The following is a 24,557-nucleotide window of genomic DNA, read 5'->3' as shown; positions in this document are numbered from 1 at the left end:
TTATTTTATTGATTAGAGAATGACTTAGAGGGTACTGCTAGTACAGAACGATTCGAAGCAAAAATAATTTCCTTTTTAGAATAAGATTGAAGATGTATTTCTTGAGCCAATAACTTACTGATAACAGAGTCAATAGAAAACAATGTCGAATGATGCAAAATTGAACCTCTAAGTCCTTTAAAATGATTGTGAAGTGCTGTTAAAAATTGTACCAATCATTGCTGCTCTTTATGATCAATATAGGCACCACATGTCTTTAATTCTGTCGATTCTGTAAAAGCCAATTAATCCTAAAGATCTGTCATAGCAGAATAAAACTCTTAAATACTTATATTCTTCTAGTGAAGAGCTCGCATGTCATTCTCTAATTGATACTACTTTGCAAAATTTGATTGCATGAATAACTTTTGTAGATGACCCCAAACCTCATTTGTTGTCTCATACTTCGCCAACTACATACCTATATAATGCTCAACATAATTGTTAATCCAAGTAATAATCTTTGCATTGTTTGCTTTCTATGCATTTATCAAAGCACCATACCCCACATCAGTATTCTAAAGTATCACATAAGTTCCACTAACATATCCCTACATCTTTTTGCCCTTAAAATTTTTTTTCATTACATAACTCCAATATGAATGGTTCTTTCCATCCAACCTCACACTCACAAACTGAAGCAAAATCATCTTTTTTATTAGCCATAATCAACAAACAAAGAAAAACTAGAACGAAAAGGAAGCAAAGAACAAAATACCTAATTGCAGAAATTGAACAAATATCACAAAAACTGAACAAATATATTCTCAAAGTTATATGATCACTCCAAAGAAAGTTGCAAAAATAGAACACAAATACTAAATTGAAAAAACTGAAAGGAAGAACAAATACCAAATTTGCAGAAACAAAACACAAATATCAGATTGCAGAAACTGAAGGGAAGATGAAAGCTGTGTTTAAGATTAAACCTCGTTCCATAAAACCATGCTCTGATACCATGTTAAATAATATAAAATTAAACAAAGAGAAAATACGAACATAAGAAAGGGGAAAGGCTAGGGTTTCATAGATCACTTTATTTAGAAGTTTTTGTTTTAACCTAAATACAAAGAGATTATATATAGACTAAACTAAAAATATTATTTTACTCTTAATAAATAAAATAAAATAAAATAAATATATTTCTTAACAAGACCCTATATTTATAAATATTTGTAGGAACTCTCAATTTTTTTCTCAATGCTACATAACACTATTTTAAAATATTTAAGCATTACACTATTCCAAAAATATATAAAAGCATAGTATTAAACCCGGCCTGGGGGTTGACCCGGTCAAGGGGCCGAGTCACGGGTTTCATGAGTCAACTCGGGTCAACCCGGAAAATTAAAAAAAAATTTAAAAATTTAATATTTTATATGAAAAAATTAATAAAAAATCCATGTAAATATAGGCTATACATATTGTAAATAATGAAGTTTAAAAGAATATTTTAAAAAAAAAATTATCCCACATTAAAAAGATATTATGTTAAGCTTTTAAGTTAAAGTATTTAAACCAAAAACATTTTTTATCCCACATTGAAAAAATAACTTTTTTCTTGGGAACATAGAGTATATATACTAATAGATTTCAAATCCCACATTGAAAGAACATAACTTTTTTCTTGAGAACATAAGTATATATTTCAAATCTCATATTGAAAAAACACAATTTTTTTCTTGGAAACATAGAGTATATATACGAAAGAGTTTCAAATCCCACATTGAATATATACTATATTATCCTTTTAAGTTGAAGTATTTAAACCAAAAAGTTTTTTTATCCCACATTGAAAAAATAACTTTTTTCTTTGGAACGTAGAGTATATATACTAATAGATTTCAAATCTCACATTGAAAGAACATAACTTTTTTCTTGGGAACATAGAGTATATATACGAAAGGGTTTCAAATCCCACATTGAAAAGATAATATTTTTTTTTTTGGATTCGAGGAAACCTCACTTCCCGGAAAGCGCACTTTGTGGGCCCAGGTGAGCGAGTAAAATCCCGGCTGTCCCAGGCTCTTACAAGAGGTGCACGCTCTGACTCGAACACGAGACCTGCTGTGCAGATCTCAAGCCCTTTGCCATCACGCTACGCTCCTTGGGGACATTGAAAAGATAATATGTTATTCCTTTAAGTTGAAGTATTTAAACCAAAAAGTTTTTTATCTCATATTTAAAACCAATGGGTTTCAAATCCCATATTTGAAAAAAAAACAAACACCGGGTCTCGCCCCGAGTCATGAGTTGACCAGTTGGGTGATCGAGTTTTGCCGGGTTGTTGCCTCGACCGGTCTTTTATTAAACTTGAACCGGTCCAGCCACCGGATTGACTAGATTCCCGGTCGACCCGCCAGACCGGATTTAATAACCAGGTATAAAAGATAGATCTGACCCCATTTAGTTAGAAAATGATTAATGTGTCCCAATAAAAAAACTATTTTATCCCTTAGTGATAATTAAATGGAAGGTTTCTTTGAAAGTAAAGTGAGGTTTTCATCGTGGACCATGGATTGCTTCCATATTTTACTCACATAATTTAGAGTTTTCTGTAATGTAATACATAATGAGTGCATTCAAGCACCTTTTTATTTTTTTTCCCCTAGTGCTATAAAGAAAAATAAATTATGACGATCCCCATCAAGCACTACCCATTGGCTCAGGTAGTGTGGGGCAGAGAGAAGGCTTTAGACGGTGGAAGGGTCCCCACTATCCCCACCTAAAACCCGTATTCTCATGCAGAAAAAATTATGGCTCATCAATGGTCACAGGCAGGGGCACGGCTCCACCGCAAAATTGTGGCCAATTTTCTCTTCTTCTACCTCTTCTTCCACTCTCTCTCTCTCTCTCTCTCTCCCTATTTTTTTTTTCTTTGAACGATGTGTCACGCGCAATGGTAAATACGTGTGGTACCCACTTGTTGTTTTAGAGTCAAAAGCTTAAACCCCAATCGCCGACATCTCACGTGGGCGCTCATCACGGATCCTCTCGCTTTTGTTTCGTGGTTACCTCATATTAGTCCTCAATGTATAACTCTTATCTCAATTAGGTCCCCAACTAAATTTTAAACAAACGAGTCCCGATTTATCCCATTGGATCCTTCTTGAGTCAACGTGACTAAGAATTTCCTCAATTGAATCCCCCGACTCTAGGTTTTAGACGATATTGGGTTTATTTTTATGATGGATGGACCAAATGAGGATACTAAATGTGATTGGGACCCAATTGATGAAAAATATAGTTTAGAGACTCAATTGAGAATAGGGTTATAGATAGGACCCAAATCTGAGGTTTCCCTTTTGTTTTTCCAGTATAGATTTCACTAGAGACAAGTCATTGGATAAATTTTCTGCTTAAAAAGAACCCTCAATGGATATTCTTGTAATGGATTAATGGATGCAAGGAAACTTCCTCTTCCACTTCAAAAGACTCTTCAATCATGGGCAACCGGTACTTGACCTGTGCAATTCTTTCTGGGCAGAAGCTATATGGCAGATGCAACCTGTCGAGCGCATGACTTGTTGGTTCAATACAGAGATATATGGAACTATAAGAGAACATGTCGGCATTAGTAACACCTTCCTGAAATTCAGTAAGGTTTTTTCTTAGGTAGGTTTGGTCAGTCATGTCCGAGTTTAATGGGCACTATCCAGTTTGAATTTCATCTGAACCTTCACTTAGCTGGAGTCAAGTACTGCGTCAAGCAAGCTATGAGCAAATGCAAGCGTTGTCTTTTATTATTGTTGTTAGTGAAATATTTTAAAGCATCGAGGACCAGCGTGATTGTTTTGAGATGAAAGACAGTGAAAACAGAGAAAATATAACTCCAATTGATCATTACTAGTAATTAAAAAAAAAAAGTACTAAAGAACAAAGAAAAAAACAAAAATTGACAATTCAAGCGGAAAAAGAAAAGAAAAAAAGATTAAAGCTGGTGAGCGCAATTAGAGGATGGTTTTGGTATGATCTCCTTTCAAATCACAACTAAACTTACTTTTTGCATGAAAAGAAAAGAAAAGAAATGATTTAATCTTTGGTTTAAAGAGATTATGATTAGAACGCGTGAACGCGTGAAATCCGCCGAATATGTATGAGCTCAGTTTAATGCAAGGTAAAAAAAAAACATCGAGTGGTGTAGCTCTGTTTCGCGGGCTGTCCTTATTTAAAGCCTGACCTCACCAATCCACTTCTATCAGATTATTATTGTCACCACCTAAGAACAACTGTCATCCCTCTCAAATCCAGTAACTAGTAATGTTCCTTTCTCAATCTTTTACTTGTTGTCAATGAGAGTGAAGTCTTATGTCTCATTTTGTTTTTGTTTATAGCTGACTTTGGTGGCATTGGTTCACTTGCATGGCGTTTTTTATTTTTGCAGATCCAATGGGAAATGCTGTCTTGCTTCACTTGTTATGTGGAGTTTTGGCTGTTTTGAGTGCTTCTTTAGTGAATGCAGATGACCCTTATAGGTATTATACATGGACTGTCACTTATGGGACTGTTAAACTTCTTGATGTGCCCCAACAGGTTGGTAACTCATGCTGCTGCTGCTGCTCTGTTATACTGTTTGTGATAATTTTGGATTTAGGTTTTTCTTAAAATGGAAGGTTGTGTGTTTCTGGGTTTTGTCCATGCAGGTTATCCTTATCAATGGCCAGTTTCCTGGTCCTAGGCTTGATGTGGTCACTAATGACAACATTATCCTCAACCTCTTTAACAAGCTGGATCAGCCTTTCCTGTTGACATGGTGGGTGGTTTTTCTCTTGTCACTGCATTTCTTGAATGAATCGTCTCTTGGGTTAACTACTACTCTTTCTTCTTTCTTTTCATTTTTTGATATGTTCAACTTTGGAGGCATAAATTGTATCTGCATTGCTCTTGGATTTTTGATAGTGAAAGCATTGCATACTGAGAAATTGTTTTGTAACAACTAGGAATGGAATTAAACAAAGGAAGAACTCATGGCAAGATGGAGTGCTGGGAACCAATTGTCCCATCCCTCCCAACTCTAACTACACTTACAAATTCCAAACCAAGGATCAAATTGGTTCCTTCACATACTTCCCATCAACTCTGTTGCACAGAGCTGCTGGAGGATATGGGGCAATCAATATCTATGAGAGACCGAGGATCCCAATTCCTTTTCCAGTTCCTGATGGCGATTTCACTCTACTTATTGGTGATTGGTACAAGACCAGCCACAAGGTAAGCAACATTTACTTTTCTTTTACTTTGAAGGTGTTCTCTTTTCTTTTCTTTACTATCTAGATACGTTCTGTATTTCTTCAAAAATTCCAGTACTGATATTTTGTTCAGTACCAAGACATTCCCATTGACACGCTTTAGCAAGCATATAGGCAAATGCTGAAACATACATGTTTTATGATGTTTGAGTTGTGTTATTTGGGTGTATTTTTTGTTTTTATTTGCTTCCAAACCATTAGCCTATTGCCCAGAACAGCAACTGGGTGATGAGAGCCTGCGATTATGAATTTTACTCCAATTTTCTCTGAGGTTAACCGAAATGACTGAATTCTTTTCTTTCTTGCTTTGCGAAATATGCCTCCCCTTGGTGGATGTGATATCACTCGAGATTTATTGTCGTTTACAAGCTACTATGTTTTGGTTTCCTTTTCCTTTGGAACACAACCTATTGAACCATGAGTTTTCTGAAAATCATGTCAATTAGGTGAAATCTTGATCATTATATGGCTGGAAATGATTCATTGCAGGGCCCTGATGCCATAGAGCAGTGGTTTAATAAATTAGTTCTACACGTTTCCTGGACCAAGTTTCCTGTGCAAATGTCATAGCTTCTTTTGGAAGTCTGTCTTCCTGTCTTGGCACCACCGTCCATGTTAATCAGTTTTTATTTTACAGACCTTACAGGCATACTTGGACTCAGGCAAAACTCTTCCCTTTCCTGACGGAGTACTTATAAATGGCCAAACTTATTCTACCTTCAGTGGTGATCAAGGTCATACATTGCACTATAATTTTCTTGGTTCCTTTCATGATATTCAACATTTAAACCTTTCTAATCATACTCTTTCACAATTATTTTTACCAACAATATTTGCCTTTTATCTTCAGGTAAAACCTATATGTTCAGGATTTCAAATATGGGGATGTCAACCTCATTAAACTTCAGAATTCAGGGCCACAGCATGAAGTTAGTTGAGGTTGAAGGATCTCACACTGTTCAGAACATATATGACTCGCTTGATGTGCATGTTGGCCAATCCGTTGCTGTCTTAGTAACCTTAAACCAGGCTCCAAAGGATTACTACATCATTGCATCTACACGTTTTAATAGGAAGATTCTAACAACAACAGCAGTTTTACACTACTCAAACTCTCGGACGCCAGCCTCTGGACCTTTGCCGGCGGCTCCGTCTTACGGATATCATGGGTCCATGATGCAAGCACGAACTTACAAGTATTTAAAACTTCAGAAAATTTGAGCTTGTTTTCCATCTGCACAAGTTGAGTTGATTCATTTGACATTCGAGTAGAATGATTGTTTCTCGCCATTTCATTGTTGTTTTTCTTGCAGGTGGAATTTGACAGCGAGTGCTGCCAGGCCAAATCCTCAGGGCTCATATCACTATGGAAAGATTACACCAACAAAGACCATTGAATTGGCTAATTCAGCTCCTTTAATAAATGGAAAGCAGCGCTATGCAGTTAACAGGGTATCCTATATTAATTCAGATACCCCACTGAAGCTGGCTGACTACTTTGGCATCCCTGGAGTCTTTAGTGTGGATTCCATCGAAAGCTCTCCTTCTGGTGGTGCTGCATTCTTATCTACCTCTGTTATGTCTGCCAACCTCCATGATTTTCTTGAAGTTGTTTTTCAAAATGATGAAAAAACTATGCAATCTTGGCATCTTGACGGCTATGACTTCTGGGTTATTGGGTAACTACGAAACATTTTGATATATATAATTTTTGCACAATAAGGAGACTCTAATCCTTACTTCACCACATATACAGTTATGGTAATGGCCAGTGGACTTCGGCCAAGAGAAGCATGTACAATCTAGTTGATGCTCTTACCAGACACACTGTTCAGGTAAAATAAATAGATGTTCTCATTAGATTGTTTTCCTGGATCAGTATGGCAGATGACAGATAGCTCGCCTACTAATTGCATGTGATAAAATACTAAAATTCATTAGTTTCATGTGGCAAGACGCAAACCTGTTCTTCACTCGTGTAGAAGGAGAAAAAATGGTAAAAGATTCATTGCCAGAAACATTTGCTTTATTCTCAGTTCCAAAACCATCATCTTTTCCTTGTAACCGACTAATTGTTGTATGATTACCCTTAAGTTTTTCCAAAAACTGTAGTATTTGCTAAGCTATTTGTGGTTTGCCATAACTCAGAATTTCCATACTTAAAGAACAACTCTGTTTATGAGACTGGTTACAGTTCTTTTTCTCGGTTCATCGTCTTATACTTTAAGTCGATGTTTTTTGCATACCATCCTATTACTCGTGCTTCATGAATTCAGTCTACGTGGTTGAGTATGCAACTTAGGAAGCTAAGCAATTTCATTCCATCATTTTCTGCAGCTCAAATTCGGATAATATCATTATAAACAAGAAATGCAATGATCAAGCATGCCTATTATCAAATTGTTTCAGTTGTTTACTTTTGTTTTCATTTTCTTGATGAGCTTTCACCTACTTGCAGGTGTACCCAAAATCATGGACTGCTATTTACGTCTCATTAGACAACCAGGGTATGTGGAACATGAGGTCAGCATTATGGGAAAGGCAGTATCTTGGGCAACAATTCTATCTCAGAGTCTGGACTCAAGTCCACAGCCTTGCAAATGAATATGACATTCCTTCTAATGCTCTACGCTGTGGCAAAGCCATCGGAATACACTCTTAGTTTCACCAACTATTAAATCGCAGTCTGTTTTCTTGGTCATGAGAGTTTGACTAGCAAGGGAAAACAACGCAGAGGAACAGAAACCATGGGGCATATTTAATTGATTACTGACTTTGTTATGTATATCTAGAGGGAAACAAACTCCGATTTTGGTTGCAATTTATGGTCTTTGTCAGCTTTAAAAGCCTGGAATTCTGCTCATCTTAGTATTTATTTTCAGATGGCTAACAAAAGAAATTTAAAATTAGAGCTAAACAAATTGAATACATGTCGAAGGTCTGTGTTTGTGTTTACTCACATCAAATTGTCTTGGCTTAATAGGAATGCTTGTTCATTTTGCTCTTATTATGCAAACTCTAGCAACAGCTAGCATAAAGAGTTGCATAACGTGATGTGAGAGCAAGTGAGAATTAATGTGGATGATGAGATTAGGATGATGAATCTCCTTTGCAACTAATTCAAGTACGGAAAGGTTGTGAAATCACCACACCACATCTATGGTTTTCTAGTCTGTCATAGAGTTACAGATATGATAAAACACATTCAAATAAATACAAAATAAAACCTAGCTATCTGTTGTTATCTCATATATTCAAGGAGTTGTTATAAACATGTCTGCTAGTTGGAGATGAGTTGGAACGTAGCGAACCCGAAGTTCTGATTCTCGTACAAAGTGATAATCTAGATCAATGTGTTTAGATCGTTTATGTGAGTCTGGATTGACAGCAAGGAAAATTGAACTTTGATTATCACAAAGAATGACTGGAGGTAAGGAAGGAGATACTTAATTAGAAATAAACCGTCTCGTGTCAGGGCATCTGACCCATTTAGCATCAGAATAAGCGAGAAGAGCTCGTGAAGAAGATTGAGTGAGAGTTAGACCAAACTGAAGAGTCCCTTTAATGTGGTGAATGATCCTTTTTATAGCCTGGAAATAATTAAGTGAAGGCTTATGTATAAACTGACTATCAACAACGATAACATAAACAATATTTGGTCTTGTGATTGTGAGGTATTGAAGTGCACCAACAAGAGACTAATATAACAGAGGGATCATGGAAGTCAAAACCAGTGCTAGAGAGATGATGAGCAATGACCATGGGACTGCCTACTGGTTTGCAGTCCAGTAATTGGGCATGTTGTAGAATGTCATGGGCATATTTGATCTGACTTAGAAAAAGACTAGTAGGATGTTGATGTGCTTCCAAGACTAAAAAATAACTTAAAGATCCCATGTCCTTGGTGGAAAACTCCCTTGTTATTTTGCCAATAATTAAAGCTGTGATGTTTTGAAAAAATAAATAGAAAAAGGCAACAATGCCCTTTGAGCTTAGAAGTAGATATAAATGAATAGGGGTATTGTGGTAATTAAATAAAAAAAATAAATAGAATAAAAAAAGAAAATCTAATTTAAGAGAGAGAGCCGACAAGAGAGAAGAAAGGGGGAAAGAAGAAGAGAAAAGAGATAAAGATAAAGAAAGGAGAAGAGAGTTAGAGAAAATAAGTTTAAAATGTAAGATTTATGCTTTGATGTGTATAATTGTATTATTTATCTTTGATTTTTGGTTTTGTTGATGATTAAGGTTTGAAGATTTTGTTTTGGATTTGATTGATGAATTGATTAGAATATTATGGGTTAATTGTTATGGGTAATGGTTGATTTTAAAAGATTTTAGGCAAGGATGATGATTTTGAGTTATGGTTTGCTTAAATGATGAAATTGAGTTAGATATTTTGGTAAATCAGCAGGTGATCTGTGGAAAAATCTGGGTTTGAAGTTGAAAATTATAAAATTTCAGTTTGGTCCCTCAAATTGTGAAAATTACAGTTTAATCCCTGAACTTTAAAAAATTATAGATTGGTCCCTATAGCATAATTCGAGATTCTGGACATAAATAAGGATGAATTATGAATTTATGATATTTTTAGTTTGATTATCCAATTTGATAAAATTACAATTTGAGCCCTAAAATATGATAAAATTCCAGATTGATCCCTAAATGTAATTTTAGTTTTTCACATTTGTTTGATGAATAATTGAGGTTTATTTGGTGAATTATTATCAAGTTTTATGATTTGTTTTCTTTTAAATTTAATTTTGAGGAAACCATTTAATTTTTAGGACAAAAGAACTAGTTTGATTCATAAACATATAGGGTAATAAGTTAGACCCTTAGTTAAGTGTATTAAATAAATTTTATTTTCATTTTTAGTCGTTTTTTAGCATGTCTCCTTTTGTATTAAGATAATCTTGATATTCTATCTGTGGGACATCAGTAGTATTGCTTCAGTATCTACTTCCGTGTTATTTCTACTTTTAAGTCAGGTAAGTGGATAATTTTTTATATGCATGAGAAATAGTATACATATTTGAATTGTTAATATGAATTAGATTATGTTTCTTAATAATATATATGTTGATTATTATCCTTTGTTACAATAAAACATAATCAATTGTTGAATATAAATTCTTGATATAAGTCAATATATACTTTTGAATTGACTTCTGAATTAATAGTTTCTTATTTGATTGATGTCATGAGTTCAACCTTGAGATATGAACATGTCTGTTTGATTATGATATGAACCTATGGTATATTGGTCAAAATACTCATGCTAACAGGGTAGTGTTAGTCTTTGTGCACATCGTATTTGAACCCTAGTTGATCGGAGAAGTCAACAACCTGTGTGGATTGATCATTCCACAGTACGGAGCCTCATGTTCATAGCATTTTGATTTTTTGACGAGCTTTACCTAATGATATTCTTGTTATCGTCTATTTGAGAAACTTTCCTAAAAGAACCTAAAGCCATAATTGTGTATATATATTTCTCATTGTTGTATTACCTTGTGTATGTATATTGAACATTATCTATTCACTAAGTTGTTGAACTCACCCACTCATTTTTTTTCCAGGCTTATAACTTATTAGCATGACACTTTTGTTGGACCTTCAGAATATGCTCTTTTGGTTATAATTCATACTTTTCTTTTATGTCTAGTTAGTGCTCCACAATTACAGAAGTTTGTATTTATCTCTTGTATTAAGACAATCAAATTATATTATGAAGTAAATTTTGTTATTAGTGTTATGTTGAACTTTGATTGAATTATTAAATAATAAGTTTGTATGTAAGTTTGAGTTCATATGGGTATGAAACCCAAGAGAGGGAGGGTCTATGTGCTGGTTATTGATCCGAAAATCAGGTCATGACAAAAGCCATCAAGAAGAATCCAATTGTTGCTTATCTCAACAATATCATCAACATACAACAATAAATAAATTAAATTATCACTCTTGAGAAAACAAATAATGATGAATTGACTAAAAGAAAATCTAGCATCAATTAGAAAAGAGCTAAAACAATATAATCAAGCTCGAGGGGCTTGTTTAAGCCCATAAAGTTCTTTACGTAGCCTACACACATGTGAGGGATGTCTGGAACCAATATAACTAGTAGTTGCTCCATATATACTTTTTCACGCAAAAAACCTCTAAGAAATACATTCTTAACGTCAAGTTGACAAAGAGGCCAATTATTGAAAATTGCCAACGGTAAAACAACCCAAATTGTAGATGCCTTAACACCAGGGCTAAAAGTATAGTTATCAAACCCGACCCGAGGGTTAACCCAACCAAGGGGTTGGGTCACGGGTTACACGAGTTGACCTGAGTCAACTTGGGTCAACCCGAAAAAAAATTTAAAAAAAATATTTGAAGTTTTAATATTTCATATGAAAAAATAAAAAACAATCCATGTGAATATAAGCTATACATGTTACAAATAATAAAGTTTAAAATATTCTTTCAAAAGGTTTTTTATCCCACATTGAAAAGATATTATATTATCATTTTAAGTTGAAGTATTTAAACCAAAAAAGTTTTTTATCCCAAATTGAAAAAACATAATTTTTTTCTTGTGAACATAAAGTATATATACTAAAGGGTTTCAAATCTCACATTGAAAAAATAACTTTTTTTTTGTGAACATAATATATATACTAAAAGGTTTCAAATCTCACATTGAAAAAATAACTTTTTTCTTGTGAACATAGAATATATATATTAAAGGGCTTCAAATCCCATATTAAAAAAAAATAAAATATTATTCTAGTATTTATATAGTAAATTTTGAAAAGGTAACCAACTAAAAAATACAAAAAAATATAGGTCTGTGGCTAGGAGGAAAAAAAAACATATAAAAAAAAACCAAATCTCTACTGGTTTTGCCGAGTTGCCCCGATCATAGATTGACTCAACAGGTCGATTGGTTTGATCATTTTTTTACTTTTTCCGGTCTTTTATTTTATTTAGAGCGGTTTAGCTATCAGATCGACCAACCGAGTTGTCTGAGTTTAATAACTATGAATAAAAGTATTTGTAAAATTTAGACCTAGTACTTGAGTGTACCTCCTTTGCTACAAGTCAAGCTTTTAGGCAATTTAAACTCGGAAAACCCATTTTGAACCCACAACATTTTCACGGGTCGAGGTGCCAGATCTCATGTTTGATTGTGTTGAAGTGCTCGAATTTCCTCATCCATAGCGGCTATCCACCCCGTGTGCTGGGCAATGAATTTAAACCCTTTTGGCTCACGCATAGTAAGTAAGGAATGAAGTAGAGTAGAATATGGAACGGTGCAAATATGAGTCTGTTGTTTGGGTTTAAAAATGTCATTTTTAGCTTGAGTTTCCATAGGATGAGTACTTGAAGACTGAGGCCAACAGAAGATGGATCCAATAATGATATATGCACGTTAGTTGGGTGCGAGGAGGATTCAAAGGCTTGTTCATGTGCCAAAGGTGGCGCAGTAATAGAATCCTGCAAAACAGATGATGGCACAAAACTTATACATGGGTCACTTAAACAGGAGCACAAAAGTGATAAAGAATTGGGTTGCTTGGATGAATGGGCGGCCTCAAGTTCGTTTGGCTGAGCTAGTTGAAGAAGGAATTGGCTCAAGGAATGCAGAAGTCGGGGAATTGGATATATATCCAAGGTAAGGAATGTTTGAAAAAGGATATGTATGTTCATCAAAAGTAGCATGTCGAGAGATAAAGACTTGATTAGTCAAACAATCTAAGCAATGAAAATCATGATGAAAATTAGGCATATAGTATCTCGAACGGAGACATGCCATGAAGTGTGGGCGTGGGAAACCGATTAGATGTGAAACTTACAATGCTAAGGGCATCAACCCTAAGTTTTAGGGGAACATGAGAATGAAAAACCATAGCAAGTCCAGTTTCAGTTATATATTTATGTTGCGCTCTGCACGATCATTTTGTGAAGGAGTATATGGACAAGACATTTGATGATGAATTCCATATTGATGTAAATGATCCCAAAATTGATGGCTTGTTTAAGCCCATAAAATGTCATCCACCCCCATGACCAGATGATGGAATAAGTGAAAGTGACAACTGAGTGGTGGAGAAATCAGGACCAAGACCACGCAAATACCAGTGAAGTTTGCCAAGGTCATCAACAGATTTGCCCATAGTAGCCAGCTGATCACAAGTAGTTTTGAATTCACGGGAAAATTCAACAACACTACGTGAGTTCTTTTTCATATGCTGCAGATCATCCTTTAGGCGTAGTTCATGGGATTAAGAACGATGACTGAAGGTGTTCTCCAGCGTATACCAAATATCATGGGAGGAAGATAATCCAACCACGGTAGACATGGCCTCCTCAGTTAAGGAAGAGAGTAGAAGGCTTAACAGAAGTTGGCTCGTTTGTTGCCACTCAACAAGTTCTGGATTTTCAGAACCAGAACTATCAATTATAGAAGGCTTGGTAACAGAACCATCAACATATCCAAAGAGATGTTGGGATTGCAACAATGACAGTACCTGACTGCGCCAAAGGAGATAGTTAGAAAAAGATGATTTGATGATTAGAAGATGTACCATAGTGTTGAAGGACAAAGAGGAGAATGGTGTGTTGGAAGCCATATATAGGATCGATCAAATGATGTAAATCCGCAAGGTAGCTCTGATACCATGAAAATGTTGTGAAATCACCACACCACATTTGTGGTTTTCTAGTTTTATTTATACTAGACTTCTGTCATGTAGTTACAGATATAGTAAAACACATTCAAATAAATACAAAATCAATTCTAGCTATCTATTGTTATCTCCTATATTCAAGTAGTTGTTATAAACATGATCTGATGACGATTTTGTGGATCCTTCTATAACTCTTACTAAAGTATAACTTGCATGACCATTCATATTCGTTACCACTTGTTAGCAATTTTTCAGTCGAAATCTAAGCAGAGCAGCGACAATGAAAGCCATTGCAGGAGAAAAATGGCACAGACCAATTGATGTGAGAGCAACATAGAAGCACATAGTCCTAATTATGATAGCAATGTTGTTAAATTCATGAAATGTGTCATATGGTCCTAATGGAAGAAATGCTGCTAAACTCATGAAGATATTCATTTATTCCTCACATTAGTGTTCAACAGATTTATCCTCCAGCCTTTAGTCATATAAATGAATTCCAACTGACCTCAACAATCTGACGAGTACAGATGTGAAACTATAGCATCACTCTTTCTAAAACACTTCTAGCTAGTTTAATGAACTACTAAAGCATCTTTCTGTACCATCTTTTCAGGAAATACCAAATTCTGCGCTGGACAAGACATAGGTGATAGATAGTAGTAACACCTCAGTCACACGGTCTCCCTAGGAATTGTTCAGATAGGTCAGCTTATTGGCTAGAGCTCTCAAGGTTTTGTCCTGTGGAAGGTATCACCTGGAAGGTGTAAGGGATTATCCTTTCTACAGATGCGGCACCCTTGTCTCCAATCTGAGGCAAGTTCCAAAACAAGTAGATTGATGTATTCATGTATGTAGTTTTTCTTTCATGTTTAGAAAACAGCTAAAAGAGAATGATACTAGAGCTGCTAACCTTGGGATTCGGTAATTTTTTCTTCAAGGACTGTTGATGCCTTACTCTGTACTATTACTATATGTGGAAAGATTAATGTTAAGACACTTTTAGACAAGATCTAGCATTCCTATGAGTTGATTAGTTTTAGTAGCACATGATGAGAATTTAATCCCACATGTGTTGGAATTAAATCGGGTCTGTGCATGTGTAGTTTTTCTTGAATTCAGATCATAAGAGATCTATCCTTGGGATGCATTCTAATATCTAACCAAGTCAACCGATTTTGTAACCTATCCATGAAATTAATTATCTATATGATCATAGTTTGAATTGATTTGATTATTTTACAGAAGTCCACGAAAGTCCCCTGATTAAGTTCCCTTTATCCCTTTACTACAATGTGTTTTCTAATCCTAGCTGTAACTCGTAGATAGATCTGTTCGTGGGCTGGGCCGGTTTCTTACGTTGCCCAAGTTAGCCCTAGTCTTTTTTACAAGGCCTGGCCTCGATAATTGGGCTGAGACTTGATCCCGAGACCAGCCATAAAAAGGCCCAGGTTCTCGGGCCCCAAATAATTTTTTCTTTAATCATTTATCCTATCTTTGCTAGTTCTATTATTCTTGTATTTCAAACGCTTTAGATAATAACTATTTTAGTGGTGTCTGTTATGTCGCGAGTTAGACTAAATTTTTTTAAAATGTAAAATAAATATTAAAAGTATGAAGAATTTTTTAATAGTGTTATTAAACCTGATCAAACAGGTCAGTTTTAAAATCTCCTTTTTTTAAAATGTAAAATAAATATTAAAAGTACGAAGAATTTTTTAATAGTGTTATTAAACCTGATCAAACAGGTCAGTTTTAAAATCTCCTGACTTGACTCTTAATCTAATTCAAATTTCTAATTAAACTATGTGGGAGCTAGTTCAACTTAAATCGATTGATTCTAAGGGTTCAAATACAACCTTAATGATTTGTAAAAACAAGACTTAGCTTTTAAAAATCTTCAAGATGACCATTTGTTTTTAAATATTGAGACAATGACAGATTGGATTGACCCTGGTCCCCTCGTGATTCGGGTTATAGACTTTATTGGGTTTAATAAAAAAATTATAAACTATTTTTTTATTATATGATAAAAATAGATGCTCACAAAATTGAGTACTAACATAAAAATAAACACTTATTTGAGATTGTGATAACCCTATAGAAAAAATACAAATAAATCATGCAATCTATTTCTCAACCAATTTAATATTGAAGGATGAAATAAGAAAAAAAAATTAAAACAATTAAAGGACCAAAAACAAAAACAAAAAAAGCATATTCGTTCAGTGGATAAATTCGTCATACCTGTGAATCGAGTAACCCAGGCTAGCACACTGAACCTGTAAATTGGGATATGTACTCCATTAGGACTCTAATTTGTTTTTTTAGAACTATTTTTTATTTAACTATACGATAAAAAAAAATAGACAATTACAAAATCAAACACAAACCCAATACTAAGATGCTTTTTTGAGATCGTGATAACCTCATAGAAATCGAAATGAAATCAATTATGAAACTAAATTCTCAATTAATCCAATATCTATGGATGAAATAAAAAATTAACTAAAAAAAAGTGAAACTCATCAAACTCACGAACCAGGTCAACCAGCCAAACCTTTGAACAGATCCATTAACTTTATAAAGTTTAATAACATGATTTTTCTCTGAAATAATTTTTTAAAAAAATATGTATGAGAAAAAAATAAACAATAATAATAAAAAAAGAAGACAGCCCACGAAACCCATAAACCAGGGCAACTTGGATTACCTTGGTATAAACGTTAACTTTATAGAAAAACAAAATAAAAAGAAACAAATTATGAAGCCAAATTCTCAACCACCTTAATATTATAAGATGAAATCAACAAAAATAATTTTTTTTTAAAAATCATAAGAAAAATTCAATAATAAAAAAAAGGAAAGAAAAGAAGCAAAACGTTGTAATCCATAGATCATAAAAAATCAAGTTCAATAAAAAATAAAAATAAAAAGACATCTTACCAAACCCATAAACAAGGGCAACCTAGTTGCCCTAACAAACTCGCAAATCATGCTAATCTTATAAAAAGATAAAATAAAAGGAAATAAGTTACAAAGTCAAATTCTCAACCACTCAAATATGAAAAGATAAAATAAAAAAAAAATTTAAAAAAGTAAAACATTATGGATTATTATTGTAATTCACAGTACAATATAGATATAGGTAAACAATGATTTCCACGCACCCTTTAGTTTTTGTTAATTAGCTTAATTGCCCATACTTTTCTATGAGTTAGTTAAAATGGTTATAATCTAATTCTTTTATAATAGAAATTGGGAGTAAATTCATAATATTACATAGTTGAACTAGTCAAAATCCTATTAAATCATTTTTTTTTAAGATATTGTTGTTTTGAATTATTTTTAAAACTATGTGACGATGATGTTTTAGAACAATACATCAAATTTGATACATGGGCTATAATTCGGATAAGTTTAATAGTTTTGTTTTTCTGAACTCATACTCACAAGAAAAAATAAAATAAAATTTAGAAAAATACAAATAAAATAAATCTAATGAAAGGGTTGAGTGAAAAATAGCAGCTGCTGTTTGTTATTCAAAAAATAATCCGAGGTCTTTTCAAAAACATGTTTTAAATAAAAATAATAATTAAATAATTTTTAGGATTTTTTCATATAACATATCATAATGAATATAAATTAAAATTGAAGATCACTCGGATAAGCATAATTCATTTTAAGTAATCCATATAGAGTTATATTTATTTATATTGAAGGTAAAGAAAAGGACAAATTATAAGGAATAAACTAACCTAGTGGTTGGGTCCGGATGACCTAGCGAGCCTGGCCTTACATGGTAAGTGTTAAAATTCTTTTTCTTTGTATTAGGGTGGATGACATTTTTAAAAATAAAAATTAGAATAGCCAATATATATATATATATATATATATATATATATATATATATATATATATATATATATATATATATATATATATATATTGTAGATTCCTGATAGTTGAAAATTCAAACATTGGTTTTTTTAATCTAAAAAATCATTTCACAACCTATTATAATTTAAAAACATTTTAAAAAAATATTAAACTTTCAAGAAACCAGCTATTAAGGCCCTAATGCCAATGGAAAATATTTTTGTTGCTAAATGCTCCTCCTTTTTCCCTTTAATCAATTAAGGCCCCTCTATTGAATATTAATTTATAATAGGTGGACTTTAATCACAAGTCACTTAATACAATGTGCTGCATAGCTAAACCAGCTATGTCAAGTGTACATTTGTCGAAATATATGTTGGATTTATTTGCTCCAGTGTCAAGGAGAAACTCATTCAATTCGAAAAATAATGCTTGAATCTCATTATAGAATTGTTTTTAGGAAGGTAGATTTTAAGGTGTGTTTGAGAGTGTGGTTGAATATTATTTTTAAAAAAATTAATTTTTTTTTGTGTTAAATTATTTTTTTGTGTTTTTGAAGTGTTTTGATGTGTATATAAAAAATAAATTTTAAAAATAAAAAAATTATTTTAATACAATTTCAAGTAAAAATTATTCTGAAACATAATCTTTACCATACTCTTAAACATACCTATTACTTAATTAGTTCTACTTGCGAAAATATTTTAGATCTTAGTAGACATGTAAGAATTTTAAAAATCCCTTCAAATATATCTATTTATACATTAATTTTGGTTGACAAAAAATATTAATTTAGCACTAAACAAAAGTCTTAAAACTGTTGACGGGAAGCCATTCCTGCAGTAAAAGTCTAATAGAAGTTATAACTTTATTAAACTATGGGTAAAAGGTGTTAATTTTTTTTAAAATTATTGGTTAAAATAGAATTAGCCACTAAATAAATTATTCCGTGCTCAGAGTTTCTTAATAAAATTGAAGAGCTATTTAAATATTTTTGTTAGTTAAATTTCATTAAGTTTTTATTCAATTATAACAAAAGCTAAATGGTGTAGAGAAATCACTGTAGATCAAGAAACATTTCATTGTGAATTGTAATAATAGTTTCACATTCAATTTCTCATCTTTTCACGAGTGGATAAACGTTTCTTTGACTTTCTTCCACAAGGACAATCAGGTTTTCTCAATTTCTAAGTAGAAATAAATAACGATTTTATTCACATGAAAGACAAAAAAGAAGCTTTACCTTTGGAGGTATTTTGGTATTTTTACATGGGTATTTTGTATAATTAAGAGGATCATGGGGGCGTCTTAGTATTTTCACATTGTATTTTATATTTTTTAATCAAAAACCTGTTGTAGCGTGTTCCACACGCCCCAGCGAGTGGGCGGCATCCACACCATTAAGGAGGTGCCTGAGACACTTTCCGGTGGCCAAATCTGTCCATCTATTGTATCACTAGATCCGCGGCCATGCCCTCTTGCACATAGAGCGTCGTATGTAGACATCGCGGTTGGATTGTCGCTGGTGATCGATTGTTTGAGTTTTTTCTTTCATTTCTCTATCCTGACAACTATTGTGCTCTCTTTGTTTGTTTTTTACTTGGATCTGACATGGGTTGCCAACCCAAGCGCCTTGAGCCTAGCAACTATGGGTGATGTCAGACCTAGGCGCGGGTTGGCAGACCCAGACGCTTGGATCTAGCATGACCGCCAGACCCAAGAGCCTATAAAAAAAATTAAAAAAAATTAATTAGAATTTATGTTTAGAATACTTCAAGGTGATAATTTTTTTTAAATTAATGGTTAAAATAGAATTAGCCACTAAATAAATTTTTCGGTGCTCGAAGTTTCTTAATAAAATTGAAGAGCTATTTAAATATTTTTGTTAGTCAAACTTAAGTTTTTATTCAAGTTGTAATAAAGTACGTGAGATGTATATCATCCATGTATTCTAGACACTAAAATTGGATCAAAACCCGGAAAAAAAAAGAGTAGAAAACAAACGAAAAAAATAAATCATGACTTCCTCCTTTATTTATTTTTATTTCTTATTTTTTTCTAATTGTAAAAATTAAAGTATAAAAACCAAGTGCATCTTTTATGCTCGAGGTAACACTAATAAAAATAAAAACCTAGATTTAACTAGCAAAACGATCTAATCGGCTCTTTAATTTTGTTCAAAAACATTTATTTATTCATAAGAAAAGGAGAATAGAGAGATTGAAATAACTCCTCGTAACCTTAAAAATGAAAAGAGGACAGACCCGACCCGATCCAGCATCCCTTTCCTTTGTCTTCAATTCCTGCTTCCTCTGTCATGTGAAATTATTTTAAAAGAATTTCTTTCTTCCACGCGTTTTCTTGAGCTGCTCTAATATTTTACTATTACAAATCAGAGCTTGCTTCACAATTAAATTGCAATTAATGTTGATCCGTTCTCCGCTGCGCTGCCCTCGCTTCTTTACATCTTCCCCCCTTCCCGCCACCGACGATTCTTGTTCTATGGATCTCCATGAATCACCTAGTTCTGCTTGCTTGTTTAGAAAGAAAAATTGAATTAATACTTCTCCCTGAAAAAATTGTAATGAAATAAGATATTAACTATTAAGAGGGTATTTAGAAGTATGATAATAGTTGTCTCTTAAATTATTTTTTACTCAGAAATATATAATACCAATATGTTTTTTTTTTTATATTAATGTGGATGTCCGGATCAACTTGCATGTATCTCGATTAATTTCACGGGTTCTGAAGTTAATAACTATGTAAACATCTAGTGACCTTTAGGTTTGTGTGACATGCACTGGTAATCTCTAGAAAATAAATTTAGGATCTAATCAGTTGAGCTATACTTTTCAAGATTAATACCAATAGGTTTTTGATTTAAGTGTCCATGATCTATTTACATTTCTACTTTGTTTTTTTTTCCAGGGGAGTTAGATTAAAAAAAATGCCCCGTATAAAAATAGACTATAATATAATCAGCTCCTTAACTTTATAACGGTGATGAATTCAATCCTTATGGTGATAAATAATCCTTCTAATATTAATCTCCTAACTCTCTATCTAATGACCAAAGAAAATATCAATGCATATGTTAGTGATTTACGTCGGTCCAATATGGCTATCTTCAATTGCTTAACCTATTTGACAATATCCGAAGTCAAGCTCTAAAATATTATTGGGGAATAAAATGGATGAATAGAAGGTTAGTTTATGTCAAGAAATCTGAAGTCAAATTGGCAACTGGTGATTTATCAATATCTAAATATTTATGAGTTCAGAATGAGTTGTGGAAGAGTATGAAAGTTGAGCATGAAGTGCGCCGCAAAAGAGCTTTCCATTTTCTGGATTTTCGTGTCCCTCCATGTTGGCACCTTCAGAATCTTGATTCATGCATGATTCTTCCCTTATATATGGACTCCACATTTTGAGTCCTGAGTACTGTGCTAAAAATTTTCTATCTCTTTCTTCATTCTTTGAGGATCATTTTGCAATTCTTAGGTATACAAGTAGTTCTATGCTCTTCTATTCTATTCTATTCCTTTGTTAAGTGTGCCAAATCTTGGGCAGTCATTCAGCAATATTGTTCTATAGCCAATGAGGTGAACTATAGATGGCATCCTTCGTCACTGAATCTAAATGGTTTGTTTATGTTTTTGGCCAGATATCTGGAAACTGAAAGAAATATTTTTACGTTAAGATGAGGCAGGCCAGCATCCTGTATTTTTGTGTTGGAATACTGGCTTTCCTGAGTGATACATGGGTGCAAGCAGAAGATCCATATAGATATTACACATGGACAGTAACATATGGAACACGCACTGTTCTTGATATACCTCAGACGGTAGGCTGTTAACCCTTTACATTTTCCTACTTTCAAGTGATATATTATTGATTTTCAGTGAAAGATAGTGATACTGTTTTACATCTTCACTTTCTGCACACTCAATTGAATCTGTTCCTCTCTTGTTCTCTGTCAAATTTGCAGGTTATTCTTATCAATGGACAATTTCCTGGCCCAAATATTGAATGTGTGACTAACGACAACATAATTGTAAATGTTATTAATAAGTTGAATGAACCTTTCCTCATAACATGGTTAGTATTCAATTCATTCTTATACCACTATTTGTTTGTTGGCACAAGGAAGTCCTGCTAATTCCAACTCATGACCTTTCCTTACAATAGATTCCAAGTCCCAGTTTCTATTTGCTACAACACATTATAAATATGAGTAATAAAAAGCAAAAAATTTCTCCCTGTGAAATCAGGAATGGAATCAAGCAAAGAAGGACTATATGGCAAGATGGAGTGCTAGGGACCAATTGTCCAATCCCTCCAGGCTCCAACTGGACCTACAAATTCCAAGCAAAAGATCAGATTGGAACTTATAACTACTTCCCTACAACTGCAATGCATAGAGCTGCTGGAGGATTCGGAGGTTTCAACATTGCTTCACGGTCTGTGATATCAATTCCATACCCTATTCCTGTTGCAGAATTTACCCTTCTCATTAGTGATTGGTACAAGGCAGGACATCAGGTTTGTTACTGAAAAGCCTCCGATATATTTCTTAACAATCCCTTTTACCCTCTTTGGTTTCCAACAATGTTTATCATGGTTAATTAGTGAGCATCCATCTTTGCAGGCATTGAAGCAAAACTTGGACCAGGGCAAAGCTCTTCCTGTTCCTGATGCTCTTCTTATAAATGGGCTTTCTAAAGGTGCAAGCTTCACTGGTGAAAAAGGTAACCATCATATAATAGAATATCTCTTCAATTTCTTTTTAAGATGTTATTAAGAGATGGAACATGGAAGTGAAACTTGGCCATGCTTTTTTCAGGGCAAACTTACAAGTTCAGGATTTCAAATGCGGGGATTTCAACTTCAATCAACTTCAGAATTCAGGGCCACACACTGATTCTTGTTGAAGTTGAAGGATCCCATACTATGCAAGAGGTGTACGACTCGCTTGATGTTCACGTTGGTCAATCAGTAACAGTTTTGGTTAAATTAAATAGTGCAGTCAAGGACTATTTCATAGTTGCCTCTTCTCGTTTCACTAAACCTATTCTCACTACCACTGCCCTTCTTCGCTATGCGGGCTCTAACACCCCACCCTCTCTGCCATTGCCTATTGGCCCAACTTATCATGTTCACTGGTCTATGAAGCAAGCCAGGACCATCAGGTTATCTTCTTCAAGTTTCTCTCTTACTACCATACTTTTTAGTCAGTCAAATATGTGTCTAGTAGCTAACTATTGCCAAATTCATATGTGGACAGGTTGAATTTGACAGCAAATGCAGCCAGGCCAAATCCTCAAGGGTCATTCCATTATGGGACTATAAACGTTGTGAAGAGGTTTGTTTTTGCCAATACAGCAGAGAAGATAAATGGCAAGCTGCGTTATGCTGTTAACGGGATATCTTATGTCGATCCTTCCACCCCATTGCAACTTGCTGACTGGTATAACATCCCCGGTGTCTTTTCCTTGAATACGATGAAGACTACACCTGTCAATACCCCTGCAGTTCTCGGCACATCCGTGGTTGGAACTGAACTTCATGACTTTGTGGAAATTGTCTTCCAAAACAACGAGAACACGATCCAGTCCTGGCATCTATCCGGAACCAGTTTCTACGTTGTTGGGTAAGCATTTTTATCAGCGTACTTTTACTAAATTTTACGTATAAATTTGTTACACTTGTTTACAAGTCCAAGCCCACACATCAATCTAACGTAACATTTCAATTCTAAGCCCTTATATCCAACGAAATCAAAGTTTGCTGATACAAAATACACTGATTAATTTCTAAAATTTGCAGATACGGCGATAATGTGTGGAACCCCAGCATGAGGAAACGCTACAATTTACTTGATGCTGTCTCTAGACACACTGTTCAGGTGATTGAAAAGAACATCTACAATTGTTTCAAGGAAAAACACATACACATACACAATGAAATGTCCACTTTCCTCCCGTCTGATTACTAGCCCTGTATATAGATGATCAATATTTTAGAGAAAACTGCATAGATGATGTTAATTATTCAATATCTTAAATAAACTAACTTGAACACGTTAATGTTGGCAGGTATATCCCACTGCTTGGACCGCAATATATGTGTCATTGGACAACAAGGGTATGTGGAACTTGAGGTCAGCAATCTGGCCGCGGCGATATCTAGGCCAACAGTTGTACGTCAGGGTTTGGAACAACGAACGCAGCCTATTCACAGAGAGTGATCCCCCTCCAAATACATTGTTCTGTGGCTTGGCTAAACGACCATAGAAATGTTTCGCTTTTGTTTAGTTAATTTCTTCAGTTCTTTAAAAAAAAATATTAAACTTCTTGAATCAGTTACGAGGGGGTGACTGGAGGTAAATGGGAAAACAGGCTTTAATTAGAAAGAGGGCGAAAGTAGAAAATTTTCTTTGTTTTAGTGTGAGATCGATCCTTTTCTGATTATATTGTGTACTAATAAACTATTTGCCCACCTTTCATTGATTTACTGGGATTTATAATGGTTTTTTATTCTACATTTCATGCTACCTTGCACCCAACAGAATGCTTGAAAGCTTGGCACACGCAGCTGAAACCTTATGCAGCTTGCAAATATCTACATTTGACTATTTAAACAAGAAAAATATCATTTCAAATTTGCTAAGCTTTTATTATGCCATAGAGATGGATGAATTTGTATTGTT

At 33.9% G+C, this 24,557-nt stretch overlaps 2 protein-coding genes across 3 annotated transcripts; both read left to right on the top strand.

Annotated features, from left to right (window-relative positions):
• The first annotated feature begins 4,140 nt into the window (after positions 1–4,140).
• Positions 4,141–8,134, top strand: LOC7477975 (L-ascorbate oxidase homolog). Its single transcript, XM_002310126.3, has 9 exons — positions 4,141–4,296; positions 4,424–4,572; positions 4,683–4,792; positions 4,980–5,250; positions 5,926–6,022; positions 6,139–6,484; positions 6,602–6,967; positions 7,045–7,123; positions 7,747–8,134. The coding sequence occupies exons 2-9, from the start codon at positions 4,429–4,431 to the stop codon at positions 7,948–7,950; spliced, it is 1,617 nt and encodes a 538-aa protein (XP_002310162.1). The 5' UTR covers positions 4,141–4,296; positions 4,424–4,428; the 3' UTR covers positions 7,951–8,134.
• A 13,094-nt stretch (positions 8,135–21,228) lies between these two features.
• Positions 21,229–24,389, top strand: LOC7483137 (L-ascorbate oxidase homolog). Of its 2 annotated transcripts, none has more exons than XM_002310128.3 (9): positions 21,229–21,349; positions 21,513–21,692; positions 21,837–21,946; positions 22,120–22,390; positions 22,497–22,596; positions 22,692–23,037; positions 23,133–23,498; positions 23,675–23,753; positions 23,944–24,389. In XM_002310128.3, the coding sequence occupies exons 2-9, from the start codon at positions 21,549–21,551 to the stop codon at positions 24,139–24,141; spliced, it is 1,614 nt and encodes a 537-aa protein (XP_002310164.1). In that variant the 5' UTR covers positions 21,229–21,349; positions 21,513–21,548; the 3' UTR covers positions 24,142–24,389. The 2 variants fall into 2 exon arrangements, with proteins under 2 accessions (XP_002310164.1, XP_052310358.1); XM_052454398.1 differs by having other exon boundaries at positions 21,289–21,357.
• The last annotated feature ends 168 nt before the right edge of the window (positions 24,390–24,557 follow it).

The sequence above is a fragment of the Populus trichocarpa genome, chromosome 7 (assembly GCF_000002775.5).
Source record: "Populus trichocarpa isolate Nisqually-1 chromosome 7, P.trichocarpa_v4.1, whole genome shotgun sequence".
NCBI lineage: Eukaryota > Viridiplantae > Streptophyta > Magnoliopsida > Malpighiales > Salicaceae > Populus > Populus trichocarpa.
Note: the sequence above shows the minus strand (reverse complement) of the source record. Positions and strands in the feature narration are given on the sequence as shown.

Excerpts from the sequence above, each read along its gene's own strand:
- LOC7477975 (XM_002310126.3), top strand. The coding sequence starts at position 4,429 with ATGGGAAATGCTGTCTTGCTTCACTTGTTATGTGGAGTTTTGGCTGTT. Across the intron at positions 5,251-5,925 it reads GGTACAAGACCAGCCACAAG|ACCTTACAGGCATACTTGGA; the intron begins GTAAGCAACATT and ends TTTATTTTACAG. Across the intron at positions 6,968-7,044 it reads TATGACTTCTGGGTTATTGG|TTATGGTAATGGCCAGTGGA; the intron begins GTAACTACGAAA and ends CCACATATACAG.
- LOC7483137 (XM_002310128.3), top strand. The coding sequence starts at position 21,549 with ATGAGGCAGGCCAGCATCCTGTATTTTTGTGTTGGAATACTGGCTTTC. Across the intron at positions 22,391-22,496 it reads GGTACAAGGCAGGACATCAG|GCATTGAAGCAAAACTTGGA; the intron begins GTTTGTTACTGA and ends CCATCTTTGCAG. Across the intron at positions 23,038-23,132 it reads AAGCAAGCCAGGACCATCAG|GTTGAATTTGACAGCAAATG; the intron begins GTTATCTTCTTC and ends ATATGTGGACAG.